The 19272-nt window shown below is 43.3% G+C and overlaps 2 protein-coding genes across 2 annotated transcripts; both read left to right on the top strand.

The window, feature by feature from the left end:
* The first annotated feature begins 109 nt into the window (after window positions 1-109).
* Window positions 110-10573, top strand: brat1 (BRCA1-associated ATM activator 1). The gene is made up of 12 exons (XM_026171533.1): window positions 110-553; window positions 1232-1380; window positions 1476-1623; window positions 4318-4774; window positions 5107-5214; window positions 5368-5459; window positions 5546-5649; window positions 5999-6185; window positions 6557-6630; window positions 7320-7404; window positions 7493-7779; window positions 8713-10573. The coding sequence occupies exons 1-12, from the start codon at window positions 427-429 to the stop codon at window positions 9631-9633; spliced, it is 2739 nt and encodes a 912-aa protein (XP_026027318.1). The 5' UTR covers window positions 110-426; the 3' UTR covers window positions 9634-10573.
* A 301-nt stretch (window positions 10574-10874) lies between these two features.
* LOC113024435 (GRB2-related adapter protein-like) lies at window positions 10875-19252 on the top strand. Its single transcript, XM_026171537.1, has 5 exons — window positions 10875-11258; window positions 11343-11440; window positions 11726-11845; window positions 17474-17783; window positions 17893-19252. Exons 1-5 carry the CDS (start codon window positions 11181-11183, stop codon window positions 18070-18072), a joined length of 786 nt encoding a protein of 261 aa, XP_026027322.1. The 5' UTR covers window positions 10875-11180; the 3' UTR covers window positions 18073-19252.
* Window positions 19253-19272: the final 20 nt, after the last annotated feature.

Below are 19272 nucleotides of genomic sequence, written 5' to 3'. Positions count from 1 at the left end.
GTGACGGAAACGCGACACCGGAACCTCCTCAAAGGCGCGTGGAAAGGCTGCGCAGAAGCAGTAAAGCTGTAAAGCATAGGGACCGGAAGTACAACAGCTACTGGTGGTAATTTTCCCCCCACAGTGATGTTTAGAGATCAGCGAAGAGCGCAGGGGCGTGAGACCCGCCCAGAAGCACGGAAAAGGAAACGACACACCGGTAGATCCGAAACTGTTTCCCGCGAGACGTTCGTTTAGTAAAGTACAAAAACCAACGACTTTGTGTGTTTAAAGTAGCTGCTTCAGTTTGGTCTGTACTGCACAATTTAGCTAGAGGTCACATTTACATTGACATGAGTGGTTAGAGAATGTGTAGACGTTATATAACTCCTAGTTGTAAAGACCTAAGCTAGCAACTGCGGTTATTAACACGCACACCTTAGCACCATGGACAGAGAGTGTGTGTCACTGCTGCCCCGGGTCTGTGAGGTGCTGGCGGCCTCAGGGAGCTCGCTGCCCGATGACACCATTCTGGAGAAACTGCTGGACTGGTTCACAGCGCTCACCGAGGCTGGTTAGTAGTACTGACCCTAACAGGATAGTGTCTTCATTCTTCCTCCTCTCCCACTATCTTTCTAATAGGAGGATCGATTCAAAAATTATATTATTAAAAGTATCGATACCATCTAATCGATACTTTATTTCTTTTCTTTAAGTTCAGTATGTAACCCTCTACCCTGGGTTGAATAACAGATATTTTGAAAATGAAACAAACATGCGATGACTGTCTTTTTTGTGTTGACTGTCACTTCTGCTTCATTTATGGCTTATAGCATATTTAAACGACACAAGCTGAGACAGAGACAAGCACATTTACATTCCAGTTCTTCGAAAAAACAGCTTCAAAATACATGAAAAGCTGAAAGGTGTGTTTTAAAGAGCCCTCATTTTCCAGAGAACTGATCTAAACTTAATACCATGCAGCGAATCACTGTATTTGTAGGTGATTATTACTCAGATTATATCACCGATATTTGCAGATAACATTTACACTTTGTAAAAGATCCCAAAACTCAAAGATACTTATGATATATATATATATGTTATATTGCATTAATAAAGATAAATTAAAATTTAAAATGTTCCTTTTTCATGTCTTTTATACCTTTATCATTTCTCTTTATGGTGCACATAAAAAAGTGATCCTGTGTAAATCTGTATCATTGTTTTTCTTTTCTTTCACTCTTTGAAGGGGAGTCTCTGCTGGAGGCCTGTCCGTGTCTGCTTGAGTTCATATCTGCTGTGATTCATGACACGGCTTCAGCCCCAGGTGTCCTCTCCTTCACTCTCAGACTCATCGGCTTATTGGCTGCTGCTGAGGATGACTTCATAGTTCTTAAGGTAGAGCTTCTGACGCCTGTTGCATTTAGTAAACTGTTACAAAATATTCCAGTACTTATCTGCTCTATTATTGTGCCTCCCTCTCTCTCTTGCAGGAGTCCTTAGTACTGGATCTTGTCTTTAGCTGTCAGCACTGGCAGGAGTTAGGGCTCTGGGAGGATCCCTGCATACGGATTGGCTGGATCCAGGGCTTAAGGACCACACTGCAGCATCCAAATGGTCTTAGCTTCTTTAGACAAGCAGGTGAGTTTTGTGCATCGATTCATGAGAGGGGGATCATTAGTGTTAAGGATAATATGCTATTTCTGTTCATCCTTTCATTTGTTTGCTCTTGCATATCAAATTCAGGGTCACTGGGGGCTGGATCTTTCCCAGCTGCCAGGGGAGGGCACAGATTTGGAGAAGGGTGGCAGATATAATTGGCAGATATTGTTAAAAACAATTCTACCAACCGTTAACCATAATTCAATAACCCTGTAAACCTAATAACCGAATGCGCTTTTAACTCTTATTAGAATGAGATTTTAACCACTACGGTGCAAAGTTTTTAGATACTGCGTTGATAAAGTAGAAGAGATACAATCAGTCAGTGTTTACTCAGTATTCAAGGACAGCAATATTTGCATAGTATTTTTACTGACATGTAGTGCACATATGTTTTGGGCAAAAACATTTTTGAATATTAAAATACGAACATTTTTAACATACAATTGGCAAATTAGCCAATGCCAATGCAAAACCAATGCCTGTTAAAAAAAAGAAGATAATCTTCTCACAAACTGGTGTTTGATTTTGAAACAGGAAAAAAGTGGGGAAACAAATGAAAAGACTAACATTTGAATAAAACCTGAAAGCAAGTAAATACTTTCTATGCTGCCTTATGGTAAACTTTGGTAATATTGATGTATAAATAATAATAATGGATTGGATTTATATAGCGCTTTTCAAGGCACCCAAAGCGCTTTACAATGCCACTGTTCATTCACTCACTGGTGGAGGTAAGCTACGGTTGTAGCCACAGCTGCCCTGGGACAGACTGACAGAAGCGAGGCTGCCATGTCGCGCCATCGGCCCCTCTGGCCAACACCAGTAGGGTAAAGTGTCTTGCCCAAGGACACAACGACCAGGACAGAGAGCTCGGGGATCGAACCGGCGACCTTCCGGTTACAGATACGTTACCCAACCCCCTGAGCCACGGTCGCCCTTTAAAATAAAGATATACACTGGTTGATGATGAAATACAGTCAGCTGGCATGGTGACACTGCCAGTATTAACCTGCAGGGCTGGACTGGGACAAAAAATTGGGCATTTTGACTAGAGACCGGCCCACCAGGTATTAAAGCCATAAAGACTTTGAATGAAAACAAATGCTGTTGTGACAGTGATGTACAGTCTTGTTGGTATATGTATGATTTCTATACATTTTACGTCAGATAAAAACTTTGTTCGCAAGATTCAGATAATTATTTAATAAAAGCTAAATATTTGAATTGAGAATAAAAAAGAAAAGTATTTCTTTGTGCCCCCCTCTCCCTGTTAATGCCCTACCTGGCCCCCTGGCAACACTTTGCTAGACCTGCCCCTGCACAGTTACCAGCTGTCAGCTACGTAGAAAAGGATCCTGGTGTTATTTGTCTCTCAGAAACAGTTCATAACTTCCCTTCAACTCACTCATGTCACCTAAAAGGTAAACCTGTTTCTCCATCACCTGTTCAGCTCTGATGATCCAGTAAGGACGTCTCCTGGTTTCATCTTCATGTTTCCCTCTCACCACATATCCAAACCGACATCATGACCAGCAGCTTTACAGCTGTGGCTCCAGCAAACATCAGCTGATACTAGAAATTAATATTAAATAAATTCTAACAACAGCTGATCAAGCTTAAACGTGCTGCTGTTGTTTAGCACGACATCCGCTGGTTTCCTGTTTCTGGCGCAAAGTGGGCGATAAACAAACAAGAGAGCCGATCAGCTGATCATTGATCAGTTTCACGATTGAAGTAGCAATAGAAGAGGCAGCTGTAAAGACAGAATAACTCCAGCTTTGTGTCTTTTTTCCATTATAGCTAAAGTTCGGGACAAACTGCGTCTCTTCTCAGCTCAATACGAAACGTGTAATATTTTCTCTGAATGAGGGCCCATTCCATTTTTTAAGGAGCTGTTGGCAACTCTACTAACTAACCTTATGAATAAAATAAAGTTCACTATCAGTAACATCATAGCAACCGAACAGCTGTATAGAAACTCGTCATTCTAGCTCACGCAGTACGAGGTATTGTAACTGACTGTAAAAAGTCAGCTTAACAAAAATAAACTGCACCTAAACTTGGTTTATATCTGACCCAGATAGACTGCAGGTCATAACTTCTTACCTGAAGTTCAGTTCACCTGACACTCGGACCGGCGGCCACCTCGGGTCTCTCCTCCTGCCTCACCTTCCCTCATCCACCTGCTGGCCTCTGTGGAAGCTCCGCCATAGCCACCACCAAACAACTGAGTTATTTTTACACATCGGCCAGCATCTGGCCAATCCACCACTTTCATTGTTCATGCCGTTACAAAAAAAAACAAGTCATCAGCCCACCATGCAAATGTCCGATGGCTATGTTAACTTGTTAATCTTTCGCGGAAAATTTTTTTTTTTGTTTTCTGCGGTGCCGTCTTTTGTGCTTGGCTCTTCTACCTTTGCTAACATGATGCTCATAGTGCAGAAGCCGGTGCTGCATTCACTTACCCTCGGATATCTGAGCTTCACTGTGAAACCATAATCGTACATTTGATATTTCATTAAATTTTATTGTTTTAGCTTCGGGGTGGCACCTGGGGTGGCCAGTCTGGTTGGGGGGGGGTGGCCTGTGCCCCCCCAGGCGACCCTGCTGGACACGCCACTGCGCATCCTCATATATATGTATTATCTTTGTTTGGTTTTTTTTTAGATTTCATTGAGCCGCTTCTGCAACTCCAGACAGACACAAGCCTATTTGTTGCCTCAGCTGCCAATCAAATGCTCGCCCACGTCCTGCTGTTCTGTCAGCCTGTCTCATCTATAGGATGTAATGGCACCAATAAGAAGGAAGATGAGCAGAACACAAGCGTGTCCAAGGCAGTTGTAGAAAACCCAGCCGAGCCCATGGAAATAAACCAAGATTGCACCGCTGTTGTCGATGCAATCTCAGAGTACCTCAAGAGGGCGCTGGGGGTTCCCAAGGGAAGCGCACAGCTTCATCAGTGTCAGCAGACCCTCCGATTGCTGGCTCTGCTCCTGGGCCAGACCAAGCCTCCTCTGCATGACAAGCTGCTGCAGACAGTCACAGCTTCTCTGGAGGAAATGGTGGCAGCAGACTGTAGTGAACTCACACTGCCTCTGATGGATGTCATTCTAGCTGCATGCAGGTAAACCCCTCATAAAACACACTAGAGTGTAGCTTTATAGAGTTGTCTGTCCTTTTTTGTCTCTACTAGAGATTATTTAGATTTTAAGTAGTGACTTTAAGAGGATGGTGAGGACAGTGGAGCTTCCTGGCTGAATATGCAAATCTGCTAATAGATATAGCATCAATGGCTTTGTTCTGTTGATCTATGCAATACAACAGGACAGTGTAATGGTCAGCCATCATTCACAGCATTTACTTAGTGGTTGTTTTTAAGTATACATTAGTGACTGTGCTGCTGTTCAGCCTCTTTCTGGTTTAGTTTATAGACTCTTGCTGTGCTTGCTCCTACAGCCGCGTCCCAGACCAGCGCATCACCCGTCTTTTAACTTTCATGTTGAACGTCAGGAAACCTGCTGACCTCGTCCATGCTGCAGCTGCTTTTCTCCGCGGCAGCCATCAGTAAGCACAGCTTGTTCAGCCAACACAAACTCTGTACACAAAAGTCTGTAGAGGTTGGGTTTTCTGTTAAAAAGCCATGAGGATTTGTCAGTCTAGTGTCTTGTCTGCAAACTTTTCTTCTTCTTCTTCTTCTTCTTCTGGTTTTATGTGCAGTGACCGTGTCCACACAGCTCAGTCTGTGAGATTACTGCTGCTACCCCTCGACATCATATCTGGCCAGAACCGACTAGGCACAAACACTGCAGGTGACCCACAAAGACGTACACTCTTGAGAAAAATCTGTGTTATCTTGCACTTATGTTATGGAGTAACATGAGATCTGGGCCTATAGGAGACATGCATCGGTTTGCCATGACTGAGCAGCTGAAAAGCAAAACCTCCTGCATCTCCATGATCAGTGTGTGTCTAACAAACACACCTCAGATTGCACACATGGTGAGTGTAAGGACAGGAGAGAGTGGCTAAGTAAATATTGGATCTTTTTCGGTTAACACTATAATTTTTAATTCCTCTGTAATAAAGCAGGCTTTTTAGGTTATTTATTTGTAATTACAATGTAATTATATTTACATACACACAATTAAAGGCAGGCACACTAGAATAAGGGGATAACAGGTATAATAATAATTCTTTCCTGTACTGTACACTTAAGTAGATGCATGTAAACATAATTACATTGTAATTTCTGATAAAATCTGAATGATAGAAGTAACACGCCATGTTATAAGGTGTTAGCTTTGTTTCTAACGCATGGAAAGGCTTATAATCTGCCTCTCTCCCTCAGGATCCTGACTGCCTCCCCTGCGCTCCGGATTTAATCGTGTCTGGAATTCTGTCGCTACTGAGGATCTGCAGCGGCGACTCGTCCTCCTCTTCCGCTGGCTGTAGTGAAGTTTTCAGGAATGTCATTGGCAGTGGGAAAGTTCAGAAATGTGCTCTAGAGGCTCTGACAGCTGTCAGTAACAGCCCAGGTGAAGCTGTCATTAGAGTTAGAATCCATATTACATGAATGGAACTAAAAGGGAATACTGAAAACAACCATTCTCTTTATGGAGGATATAAAGACCTTTAGTGCATATATTAAGATAAGATAAGATAAGACTTTATTGATCCCACAACGGGGAAATTTTTGCATCACCTCAGCTCAAGTACAGATATATGAAGGAAATACAAAAATACAATTGAGTACAATCAATGAAAAAAAGTAAGAAAAGTAAAGTGATGAGTTTTTAAAAATTCTGTAAGATACTTCTACAAAACAAAAGTAGTATATGGCATATGTGGGAAAAACAAATGTTAAAGGAACACGCTGAGTTAATTTACGTGTCTGTTTGTGTTTCAGGAGCAAATGGCAAGCTGACTGACGTGCTCACACTTCTGATACAGTATCTGGACGATCCTGATTCTGATCCCACTGTAAGTTTGTGCGTGTTTTTGTTCACAGATGCAAGATGATCACAACTATCAGAGATTTGTACAGCTGCTTTGATTCACACCTAAACTGGCTGTAGGTGTGAATTAAAACGTGAGTCTGTTTCACTGTGTTTGCTCTAATATGGATGCACCCTGGCTCTCATCCCATTACACTGGGTTGGGTCAATATCCTGACCTGTGGAAGATCTATCTTAGAGTTTCATTTCTAGTTCGTTGTAAAGGTGATGGATGTGGTTAAAGTTGGAGTTAGTCAAGTTTTTCCATAGCGCACAAAGCCAGGAATATCTCTCCCCAGACTGTGGTCGTAACACACTGTTGTCTGAGAGTATCACTGTACGTTGAAGGACTGTCACTTCTTTCATTATTTGGAACTAAAAGTCCCAAACCATCCAGCAGATGGCGTCAGTAACCTGAGTATCTCAACCTGTTTTTACACAGGTCAAAGTTAAATTTCTTTTGCTCACTTTCAAGCATCAAAAATCTTCTTTACACAATTTTCTGTAATTGTCATAGAGTCATGTAAAAAGCACAAGTTTCTGCTTTTTATTTTTGAATGGACAAGAACTAATGAGATAGAGAAAGGTTCAAGATTTTAAAAGGCAGGTTGAGGGGAACAAAAATGTTTTTTGGACTGAACATCGTGATAAGATGAATGCGTCTTTGTTTTTCAGGTGCTACATAAGTCCTACCAAGCCTTGGTAAAGTGGATGAGTGTTTGCACAGACGTCTCCTTTATAACAGACCAGCTCAGACACGGTAAATCACAGCGTTAGCATCTTCCCTGTAGCTCATAAAGCCTGTGCAATAGATCTGCACAACAAATCACATTGTTTGTGTCTGTTAGATCTCGTCCAGGTGGTGAAGAAGCGTGCGTGTGACATGCGCTGGGAGGTAAGAGACTCAACGATGGAGTTTCTAGGGCACCTGGGAGCGATGCGTGTCTGCCGGGCGCCAGCTGAGCAGGCGTGCGATGCCTCTGAGGCCCTGCTGGGTGGCTGCTGCTGTACCACTCCTCTCCTCAGGGAGGCTCTGCAGGATCCAGAGAGTTATGTGAGAGCCAGCGCGATCAAAGCACTGGCACAGACAGTGATGCACAGCTGGCAGGAGGGGGCAGCACCCACACAGGAGCAGGTGAGAAGAAGTAAAGGCAAACCTGTCGAAATAGGACCGAGGAATGTGTACATGAACGTGCATGCATGACAGGAGGATAAAGACACATGTGAATACTCAAAAACAGTAAATATTAGAATCTTAACACCGATATTATATATGTAGCATGTATTTTTATAACAAACTGGTTTATTTCACCTGCTTTGGTGCAAATAAAAGTGACAACATGTGCACTGAAGAGGCAACAAGAAGATCACACAGTGTGGCCAGCACAGTGTCCTCCAGCAGGCTTTATCACCAAGCTGTCAGAAGAAGACTCCATGAGGGTGGCACAAGTACCCAGCATCCTTCAGTGGAGCCTGTGGTCACAGATTGGCACAGGCATTAGTAAGAAAACACCTGAACTGGCAGGTTCACCAGTGGTGCCCCGTTGTTTTCACAGATGATCTTGCATCAGCAATAATTATATAATTTTTGCCGTGGTCTATCCAGACTCTTTCACAGCTGCCACATGTGCTCTGTGTGAACCTGCCGTTGTTTGAGTCAACTGTTCAGCTGGAAGGAGGTATTTTTGTAGCAAAGGCAATAACACGCTGTGTTTAGTAGAAGTAAAAGGCTTATTCTGAGAGGGCAACAGAGCAGAGATGCAGTAGGATTTGGCGTTTATTGTTGTGCCTCAAGACACTGCGACATTAGGTGAGCTGGGCGTCGAACTGTGGACATTCCTAATAGTAGACAGCCTGAGCTGAAAACGCCTCCAGCTTCTGTTCAAAGCATCAATTGCATTAGGGAAGAATTTTTCCACTTTTTGTTTTGTTCTGTGGAATAACAGCAACACTCAAGATAGAGATAGTGGGGCTCAGAACAGATATCAGATTTAAATGATAATAGTTCATCTGTAGTTTGATTTGAACTTGCCCGGTTTTGCTAACTCGATGTCCCGTCTATCTCCAGACTGAAATCGTGACCCGGCTGCTTGAGATTCTCTCCCAGGACACAGAAGGGTTTGCCAGGAGGGCTGTTGTAAAGTTCTTCATCGCCTGGTTCTCTTCACATACGTCACACACGCCCCCGTCGTCGCCTGCCTCCCCCTCCTGCTCTCTCCTCATGCAGTCTGTACGCTCTGTCCTCTCACGAGGCTGTGCCGATCTGGACTGGGAGGTCAAAGTTCACACGCTGGAGCTGGCGGAGTTGCTGCTGGACAAAGCCTTTTTGGGGCACGGGAGTTACACGAAGGGCTCGGACGCACGTCCGGCCCAACCACACGCATACGCTGTGATGCCTGACCGAGCCTACACACTTCACACACACGGAGACACGCGCGCACAGGACGCGGAGTCAGATTTAGTCGACGTGTTGAAGAGTCTGGTTGAGCAGGGAGTCATCTCTGCATTGCTGAGCGGTCTGGTCGACTGCGATAGGCCTGTAGCTTTAAAGGCCTGTAGACTGCTGATAACACTCAGAGTGACAGTTTGTCCGGCATCGCAAGGGGACCCAGATGTATCTGATGCCACGGCAACAGTTGCCAGAGTGTCCTGTGAGCTGCCCAGAGCAGGTTGGGCACAAGAGATCAGAAAGATACTGGGTGTAAGGACTGAGGCTAATGCTGAGAGAGATTTAAATGCACTCAATGCCACCAGCTTTGAAGACCACAGCGAGGAAGGAGCGAGCGCTGTGAGTCATTGCGAGCGCGTAAGCGTGTGTGAAGCGTTGGGCTCTCTGGGTTTGGACGACAAGCTGGAGATCCTCAGTAGAAGCAGTGACCACGTGCATAACTCGCCCCTCTCACTACTGCAGGACATACTAACTGCGAGCACCTCTCACACTCATTCAAACACACAACCAGGGCAAGAGGTCATAGTGGACTGCTACTAACGCACACACGAATAAATCAAGTTACATTTCTCTTCATGTTGTTGCAATATTCAAATTCGTTGAATCCAAGAGGAGCACGCTAATTGTAGTTTTTTATTTGTTTGCTTGTTTACTTCTTTCACCTGGGTAATTGTAATGCAGCAGTTGAGTTGTAATCAAAAAGTTTTGTGACTCCACTCCACTGATTTAAATGTGCCCACTGTCACCTGCACCTTTACACCACTCACAGTGCCGCTGCTATGCATCGCTCCCAGCTTGAATGTACAGGATCAATCCTGGATCTCAGCTATGACTCAGACTCAGTGTAGTCTAAAGCCCCAAAGGTGGCGCTGTGGGTAAGACCAGGAGAGTGGTTGTTGAGCTGACCTACTTCTGAATTTGTCCCGGGGGATCACCCCCTCAGTGCCAAGTTCTCCCGTAGCACCCTGAAGCGTCAAAGGGAGAACGTTCACTCCAAATTACACACAGCTCAATGAAAAAGCAGATTTGGCTCCCTGCGACTTTGTCCTCTCTTCCGCAACAAAATTCAAGTTGAAGGCTCGCAGTGGAGGAGATCCAGCCCTCAGGAGGAGAGAAGCATAAAGGCACAGTGACAGCATTTTTACACCTGTACTTACAAACCTTTTGATCATATTTCATGTAATTAATTAAAAGAAAAGACCCAACATCCTATAAGGACCCCAGCCACATTTAAAACATATAGCTATAGCAATGTGTCGCAGTAAATTGTCAGCATTTGTTTGCTGTTCGTGCACCATTTTAAATGAGAATATGAGCTAAATATAGACAATCCCAGAGTTGATGTGAAGCAAAAGAGTTGCCAAACACTTTCTTTGCATTGTCCAACCTGCCACTGAATGATGTCACAGTGGCCACTCACATAAGTGGGATCTAAAAGCTCAACTGAAGTTTATTCACATCAAAATCCTCTAAATAAATGCAAATTTTGTAAAAAAAAAAAAAAGCGTGTTATTTTATTGCTTTTTTTTATCAGTCACTAAGGGAATCTGTGAAGGCGTCCTCCGCTGCATCCTCTGACTGCGTAGATGTTATTTTGTTGTGCTTAAACACACACAGGCAATCTTTAGGCTCAGGTTTCAAAACACGCATTTCCCTGTCAAAAGCGCGAGTAACCAAATCCGCTGGAGCCACTTTGTTACCTCCTGTCCTGATCTTTTAGCATTGCAGTCTACTTCAGGTCCTTTTCCATTGCTTCAAAGTGTGAGCCTCCCACTGTCGCTGGTTTCCCTGGTGGACATGCTTTAATAAAGCCCCAGAGTTTAAAGTGTGTAGGCAGAGAAGCTGGGAATGGAAAAAGGCGGTCGCCATCTCCACGTGTTCACGCTCTAACTCTGTCACATGTATGCAGAAAGGGACGCAGAAAAACTCTGCTCATTAACTTAAGAGCAGAATATCAGCCACTACGCACACACACACACAGTGATTATGTCATCACCCCGTGCTGTCCTCTACTCAGCTGTAGTATCTCTCCATTCATGAAGTGAAACTGTTGCCGAGGCTCCTCCGCTGCACTCTTTCTGTCTGGGATGGAGGCTGTGGCTCTTTTCTCTTTTGCAGCGTCAGAAGCAGACGAGATCAGTTTTCACAAAGGTGATATCATCAAGGTAAGTAGGTCTTTTAATGCGTTGAGAAATGTTTTGTTTTGTATGTCGACGCAGAGTAATTGTGCGTGTGCATGTGTGTTATAGGTGACAGAAATGGAGGAGGATTCTTGCTGGGTGACAGCAGAGATCCAGGGGAAGCGTGGCTACGTGCCCGGGAACTACATTTCCCTCCTTCCACACCCGTAAAAAGAACTATTTTGTCCACTTGTGCTGCATGAGTAACTCTTATCAGGCTTCAGTGTGTAGTCAGACTGTTTTCTTGTGATTGGATTGTATCATTTTAAGGAGTTTTAGAGGCCTAAAGATAAAAAAGCAACAATTTAGGATGTCATCATTTGTGCTTTATTCCTTTTGTGAGCTAATGGGGGAAACACTGCCTTACATAACTGATTTGAATACTGCTTTAATTGTCTTTTAAATGCCAAGAGAAGTGTGTGAGAAGTGTGTGCTGTTGTGTGCTCTGGTAGGTGGTTTGCAGGACCGGTGTCAAGACTTGAGGCTGAACAGCGTCTGCGTTGGCAGGACACTGGAGTGTTCCTGGTGAGGGAGAGTGAATCAGCTCCGGGAGAGTTTTCCCTCTCTGTTAGGTCAGTGAATGCACCACAAACACACACAAAAACAAGAACGTCAGCTTCAGTCGGGATGAAAGAATGTGCTTAAATCTGTCCATGTGCTTAAATCTGTCCATTTCCATGTTCATTTCTCATGGGCTCACTCTGCTGTCCTGCTTAAATAACCCATTCATCCACCGGTTATATCAAACTCCATCTTTATGATCAACGACTGTTCAAAGCTGGGGCTGAACTCAAACCACACATGCTGCGTGAAACACACACACTCCCCCACGCACACATCCTTGCAGCGTGTCCCTGCGGTATTAAGTGTGCTGTTGGATGTTTGTTTTCCATCCCACTGACTAAATGAGCACATTAAAGCGTCCACGTGTCTCTGAGCGTGTGTCAGGGTCGGCACATAGGAGAGCCAGACTATTTAAATTGCTTTATGAGAACCGGTTGAACTAAAAATATCACAGCAGCACAGACAGAGCACAGAGAGGAGGAGGAGGGGGCGGTGCAATCTGGGTCACCAAAGTGACGTGGGACACATTTAATCACTAAGGGTAAATTGAATGTGTTCAATAATCGGGCCATTGCGTAACAACAGACAGTCTTTAATTAAACACAGGTACATTATGTAATGGACACATGCCACAGACGGGCACGTACACAATGTGCTCATGTTAACATTTTAAGGCGTAACATCTGTCTACCTGCGAGGTTTACGAGAGATGAGAGGTGTACAGAAACAAAACAATGTGATGCTAAAGTCGATCAGCAGAGGGCGATAAAGATTCACGAAGAATGGCTGTGTAGTCTGTGCCCAGTCTTGTTTTTATTATCATGGAAAACACATTACAATACATTCCAGGACAAACCAGGAGTTTTACAACATGGGCCACATACGCTCAGTTTCATCTTAAGTGGGTTGGAGCGGTAAAGCTAACGCACAGTAACTCATTTAAAAGATTTTCAATGTAAAGAAGGTAAACTACAGTTTGATTGCCAGAGATGTCTTCAGAAACAATACTTCTGCTTTTTATCATTACAAAGAAATACTGCTGTAGTAAATTTAAAAAAAAAACTGTCAGCAGGGTCATTGGGCTCAGACTGTAAAGGAAATAAAGAAATGAAGGACTTCGTTTATTTGCTGTGACAGAAATCATCTGTGAATTGAGTGTAGCATTATTCATTTGTAAAAAGAAACTTATTTTGTAAACAGGGATTATGAAGGGATTTTTCCTGTTTTTAAACTGAATATTAACAATAAAAAAAGGAAATTTCCTTGCAGTTAATGGTTTATCTGTTACTGGTGGATAACAGCCCATTGGTTGTGTCTTTGACAGTAAAGAAGCTAAAACAAACAAAAATACTAGGATATTCGTATCGATATTGAACCGTTCGATACAGTGCTTTCGGTTCGGTACGCATATGTATCGAACAATACAACATTTGTAATTTATTTTATCAACTTTCCTTCTGACGATGCTGTCTGTGTGGAGCGCTCAGTGAATCTGCGTTCGACTACTCCGCCTAGGCTGCACTGTCGAGCGCAGATCCACTGAGCGCTCCACACAGACAGCATAGTCAGAAGGAAGAGCGCAGGGCACCTCCCCCACCCTCATTCAGATCTGGCGTTTGGAATTATTTTGGTTTTCATGTGACGTATGACCCTGAAGGTAAGCGAGTCATGGACTAAAGTAAAACAGTATGTTGGATGTGCCATGCAATGCTCAATTACATGGGTGGGAACTAGTGTGTTAGCGTAGTTAGCTCATTAACGTGTTGGCCATCCAGCCCCATGCACAGGGCGATCGGCGGTAGCTCGTTAACGGAGATTTGCCGTGTTGTGGTGTTAAGGTCATTTCAACGAGATTAACCTGAAAGCACTAGTGGGAACACAACGAATATGACTGCACATTTACGCCGACATCATCCTAGTGCAAAGACAAAAACAACAAGCATGCTACTAACTTTAGCCGAGTCATTTAGACAGCTGTTAGCACATGATTCTCCTTATGCTGCTGAGAATATAGCCCAGAAGAAGCAGATAGTATAGCTTTTATTTTGGAAAGAGACATTTCTCTGTAATAAACTCTCTTTTCCAAAGATGAGTGATTCCTCAATCAGATACAGGGCTTGCAATATCGCTAGCCTGACATCCTGGGGCTAGCGATTTTTTCAGTCGGGCTACCAAAATCTATCTCTACCCTGCCCGTCGGGCTATTGTAGGAAGGAAAAATATATGTCAATGCTTTTGCATTCTTTCAGAAATGTAGCTGGGTAATTATGTCATTGGCATCGGTGAGCCACTGTCAATATGTGACATATTGAAATCGCGTTTGAATTTGCGCTTGTTTTTTTGCTTTCACTTTGCAATCGTGCGAACTGTGTATAGAGAGCGACAGCACTGATCTGTGAGTGATGATAATTTGCGCACCAATTCCTCTGACATCGTCTTATTAATCGTTAGCTTACTATGCAAACATGACAAGTGAAATCTCCCGCAGCAAGCTTAAACATGTGAGAGGTTGATCGCGCAGAGAATCGCTGAGCTTATGTGAGTGAGTGTGTAAAAGCATTTCAGTTCTGCTGAGCCAAACAAGACAGGTCAGGGTGAAGAAGTGACAGCCAAAGAAAAGCTTACCACAAAACGGAGAAGTTATGACAAATCAGACTATAAGGCAAAAAGAAAGTGCAGCTTTATGGTTTCATGGACAAAAGAATTTCTGTGGCTGCAATATGACGAGCTAAATAACCAGGGCTGCACATAAGTGGTCCGCAGGTGCGCATTCGCTGTCAAAATAAAAAACGCGCACAAGGGTTAGGGTTAAATTTAAAAACTGTACTTTTGAGTTAAAATATATATTTATAATTTTAATAAATGACAAATTAAAAATGCATGAACATTTTTTTTGTATCGAAAAAATATCGAACCGTGACACCAAAGTATCGAACCGAACCGTGAATTTTGTGTATCGTTGCCCTCTAAAAAATACAGTTGAACGTTCAGAATTTATTAACTTTGAAATGTCCACATTTTCCAAAACTTTTGCCGCATGTTTGACACCCCTGACCTCTGACCCTTACAGAACTGTCTGTAGGCTTGTTATCATTCTGTAACACGCGCTGAGTGAGAGTTCGGATTCCCAGCAGATGGAGCTGTTAACGGGGAAATCCGTTATCTGCACTGCTGAGACACATGTTAAAAACATTTCAGCTTGGGCGCGTTTCTCATAAACACTATTCATAAATATGATAATAATATTTGGGAGTGGGACAGCGGTGTGGTGGTTAGCACCATTTCCTCACAGCAGGCAGATCCTGGGTTTAACTCTAGTCCAAGGCCTTCTGTGTGGATTTTGCATGCTCAGTGTCTGAGTGGGTTCTCTGCAGGTGTGGCTTCCTCCCACAGTCGTCGGGTTAATTGGTGATTCTAAATCAGCTGTATGTGTGAATGGTTGCCTGTCTCAATATGTGTTAGCAACCTGTCCAGGCCGTACCCTTCCTCTCGCCCCACGAACGCTGGGATAGGCTCCAGCCACGACTGCGACCCTGAATTGGCTAAGTGGAAGAGAATGGACGGTCCCATCGTGTTTTGTACCAGGATCTTGGTACTGTACTATCCATGTACAAAAGTGCCATAATCAATATTATATAAATCACACCTGTGCCTATCCTGCAACATCATGTCAAAATGGGCCTCTTGCTCCTGTCAGTGAAAAACTCCTCATAGCAAAAACTTTTGAAACTATTTGTTGTTGTTGGTTAAACAGTTCCAGGAACATCTCATAAAACTAAAAATAATAGATTACCTTTTTTTTCATTTCGCAAAACATTTTGCTGAAAGGTCCCTAAATTTATCAGTTATGCCTGTGTAAGATCATCACAACAGTAAATCCATTGTTTCCATTGCATAGTCTAATTAAGACTTAGTTATCTGCATGTGTGTGTGTGTCTGTGTGTGTTCCTGTCTAGCTATCTTTGTGAGGACCCAAAGCTGCATTCTACTATACTTGTGAGAACCAACAGTCACTTGTGAGGACACACAACCCGGTCCTCACAAATGTGAAGACATTTAAAGGCATTTTTCAGGCTCAAAACGTGGTTTTAGTGTCAAGGTTACAATTAGGTTATGGTTAGGTTTAGGGTAAGGGTTAGGCATTCATTTTTAATGGTTAGGGTTAGGGGCCAGGGAAAGCATTATGTCAATGAAGGTCCTCACTAAGATAGCTGAACGGCATTGTGTGTGTGTGTGTTGGCGGGGGGCGGGTCTGACATCTAAGTTACACACAACAGAAATGCAGTAGTATATGTAGTATAAGGTGCATGGTTGAAACTGAAAAGATATCTCAGTCTGTCAATGATTACACATCTAAAACGTCACAAAGGCAGTTACTCCCCACAAAACAGATAACACAACAAAAGAGATTATGTGAAGTGAGAGTGTGTTGGTCAAAGCTACAGTTCAAATGTAATAAGGTTTCATAGTGGAGATGGAAATGTGTTCCCTAAATAAAGTGCTTACCCTTCTTTGTAATTCGTGAAGTCGACCTGAGAAAACACAGTGTGTTTCCCAGCAAGAGAGAGAAGGAGGGTTGAAATATGTATTATATTTTTTTTCATTATATATTAATGTTCAGCTGCAAAAATAATTTTACACAAGTCTTTGTTGTTTGATTAATCCATCTTTTCCTTTAACAATTTCTGTTGTTAATACTAAACTAAGAATAGAACAGGACATATTAGGAAAAAACAGCCAAACAGCACAGACCAAAGAAAAATAGAAAGAGAGGGAGAGGTTGGTTAAGATATCAGGACAGGTAGATACTGGGAAAGGTGAATGACTATGACGTGTAGTGTGTGACAAGAGGTGCTGCATGTGTGTACGCCAGTTTTCTTAAACAGAGTTCGAGAGAAAGAGAAAGCGGGAAGAAAGAAAGAAATTTAAGTTAATGAGCAACAGTCATGATAAGAAGCATCAGGAATATTAATCATCTTTCTCCTCATGTTCATCATCATCGTGATCATCATCACTACCGCTTTCAACACAAACTCATCATCATCTTTATTGTCATTTATGTGGAGATTTATAAGTGTAAAGGTCATATGTTTATATATGGTAGGAATTATGCTGAGCCATGTTTTTAATCGAGGGTTTCCTGGGTTTGAAAGTTGCCATGGTTGCATTGCTGTGCTGTTTGAATCACAGTTGAAGTTTAACCCAGTGCATGACGTCCATCAGAACTCTTATTGGGCAGTCAGCAGGCAATAGATCCGAGTGTTGTACGTCTTTTAAGTCGAGATAAAAGTACCCCAGTGACTGTGATGGGACACGTTATAAAACAAATACAAATAATAACATTTGAAAAATAATTGTTTTTGACTAAATTATGGGGTCTATGTTTGAATCTTCCTGATGAAATAGTGAAATAGTGTTAATAACAGCTTGCCTAGTCATTTCATGGCCTCACCTTTCACGGTTGCTCTGTGCAGGTTAATGTGGCTGCTCACACAAAGACATTTGAAAATGATGGAGTGTGATTTTAGTTGGTGGTGTGACTGAGGGAGTTCCCGAACAAAGAATGAGGACGCACATGCTTGTCTTCCTTCTCATCAGCTCTCTCGTTTTCCATGTTCACCACTCTTATCTTGCAGCTATGGCGACAGGGTGGAGCATTTCCGCGTCCTGGAGGGCGGCGGTCAGTACTGCATCTGGGAGGAGTCGTTCTGTTCCCTCAACCAGTTGGTGGATTTCTACAGAACTCACAGCATTGCTGTGGAGAAGGTGGTCTGCCTCAAAGATCCTCCCTCATCCCCTCAGCTGTTGTCGCACTTGGCGCGTAACCCCTATCCTAACCCTTACAAAAGCACCTCTCAGGAGTCCATCCCCTCGGGCCGTCTCTACTCTAACCCCTCTCACCCGGAGGGAAATACATCATCGCGTCTGCTGAAACCAGTTGTGGAGGTATGACACACCACCTCGACGCGTCTCTGTTTCTCATAAACGACTCGTGCTTCTGTTAAACACGCACCTGTCTGTCTGACTTCCCCGTTTTGGCTCCGTCTTTGTGCAGAAGCCTCGGCTGGCTCACGCCCTCTGCGACTACACCCCCCCTCACACCGCCCACCTCCACTTCCTGCGCGGTGACATCATCGACCTGCTGGACTGCTCGAGCTCCTTGAGCTGGAGGGGTCGCTGCCGAGGCCGGGTGGGGGTCTTTCCACCAGAATACGTCCAGCCGCTGTACCACTGACGCCATATCAGGACCGGGGCTGCGTTGCTGACACTTATCGGTCAGCCTGCAGTGACTCACCTTTCTTATCCAGTGACCAATCGCTGAAACGATTAGTCAAATGAGACTGACTGAGCAGATTTCATTACTGATTAAAGACCTATTTCCTGTCATCTTTTCACTATGACCTTTAAATGATAGGTCCTGTCTCTACGATAGCGACTTGTCAATCTCAAGGTTTGCCCGCCCTAAATCATATCGCCTATTTTACTACAAACGGGACCATCATTTATCAAATGAACACCACGCTGTAGACAGCAAGATCTGAAAACGGCAACTGAGACCATGAACCAGTTCAGATCCTGAGGTCATACATCCATGAGCACTGCAGTCATTTTCTCATACAGGCCTGCTGCCCGGCAATGCTGCTGACCATTAGAAGGAATCCAGGTTTAATTCACCTCACCGGCGGCTTCATTTTTCACACCCCAAGGCTGTTTCAATCTTTTATATACAGTCTGTGGTTGAATACAGTTGGATAGGAAGAGATGTCACACACACACTTACACAAAATCACAACAAAAACACACCCTTACGCTCCGGATTACCCTTTGACTGTTAAACTCTACCTAATACCTGCGAGTGTAAGTGGATTCACGTCTATTTAGTTATAAAGAAATGAACCAACGGCCTTTTGTAGGCAGGCTGGAGGACTTCAGTGCAAAATCAGTGTAGCACTTTTCAGGTTTTTGTTGCTTTTTTAAAAAAATAATGTATGCCATTTTAAGTAATAAAGACAAATAGCAAACAATGCTTCTGGTTCCCTCTTCACAGATCTGAGGATTTGCCGCTTTCTGTGTCTGACACCATTATCCTTATTTCCTAAATAACTCTGGAAGTTATTTATATAGCAAAGCTTGGCTGTGCTTCATATTTGTGGGGTAATTTTACAGACTTATCAGTAAAACTAATAACAACTTACAGATAATTTCATCATAAGCCAAATTGTGCCGTTTAATCTGAGTCATTCTGAACGGCTTATACTGAAAATATGAAGTGAAATTTAACTCCATGTTTGCTTTGTATAGCCATCTTATCTTTGCTTGTACCCCCCACCACCACCACCACCACCACCACCCACCACACCAGTGCTTATTGTACATAAACTACACAGAAGCCGAATAAAGAGTCTGGACACAAACTTCCGTTTTTTTATCTTTT

The sequence above is a fragment of the Astatotilapia calliptera genome, chromosome 6, assembly GCF_900246225.1.
Source record: "Astatotilapia calliptera chromosome 6, fAstCal1.2, whole genome shotgun sequence".
NCBI classification, from domain to species: Eukaryota; Metazoa; Chordata; class Actinopteri; order Cichliformes; family Cichlidae; genus Astatotilapia; species Astatotilapia calliptera.
Note: the sequence above shows the minus strand (reverse complement) of the source record. Positions and strands in the feature narration are given on the sequence as shown.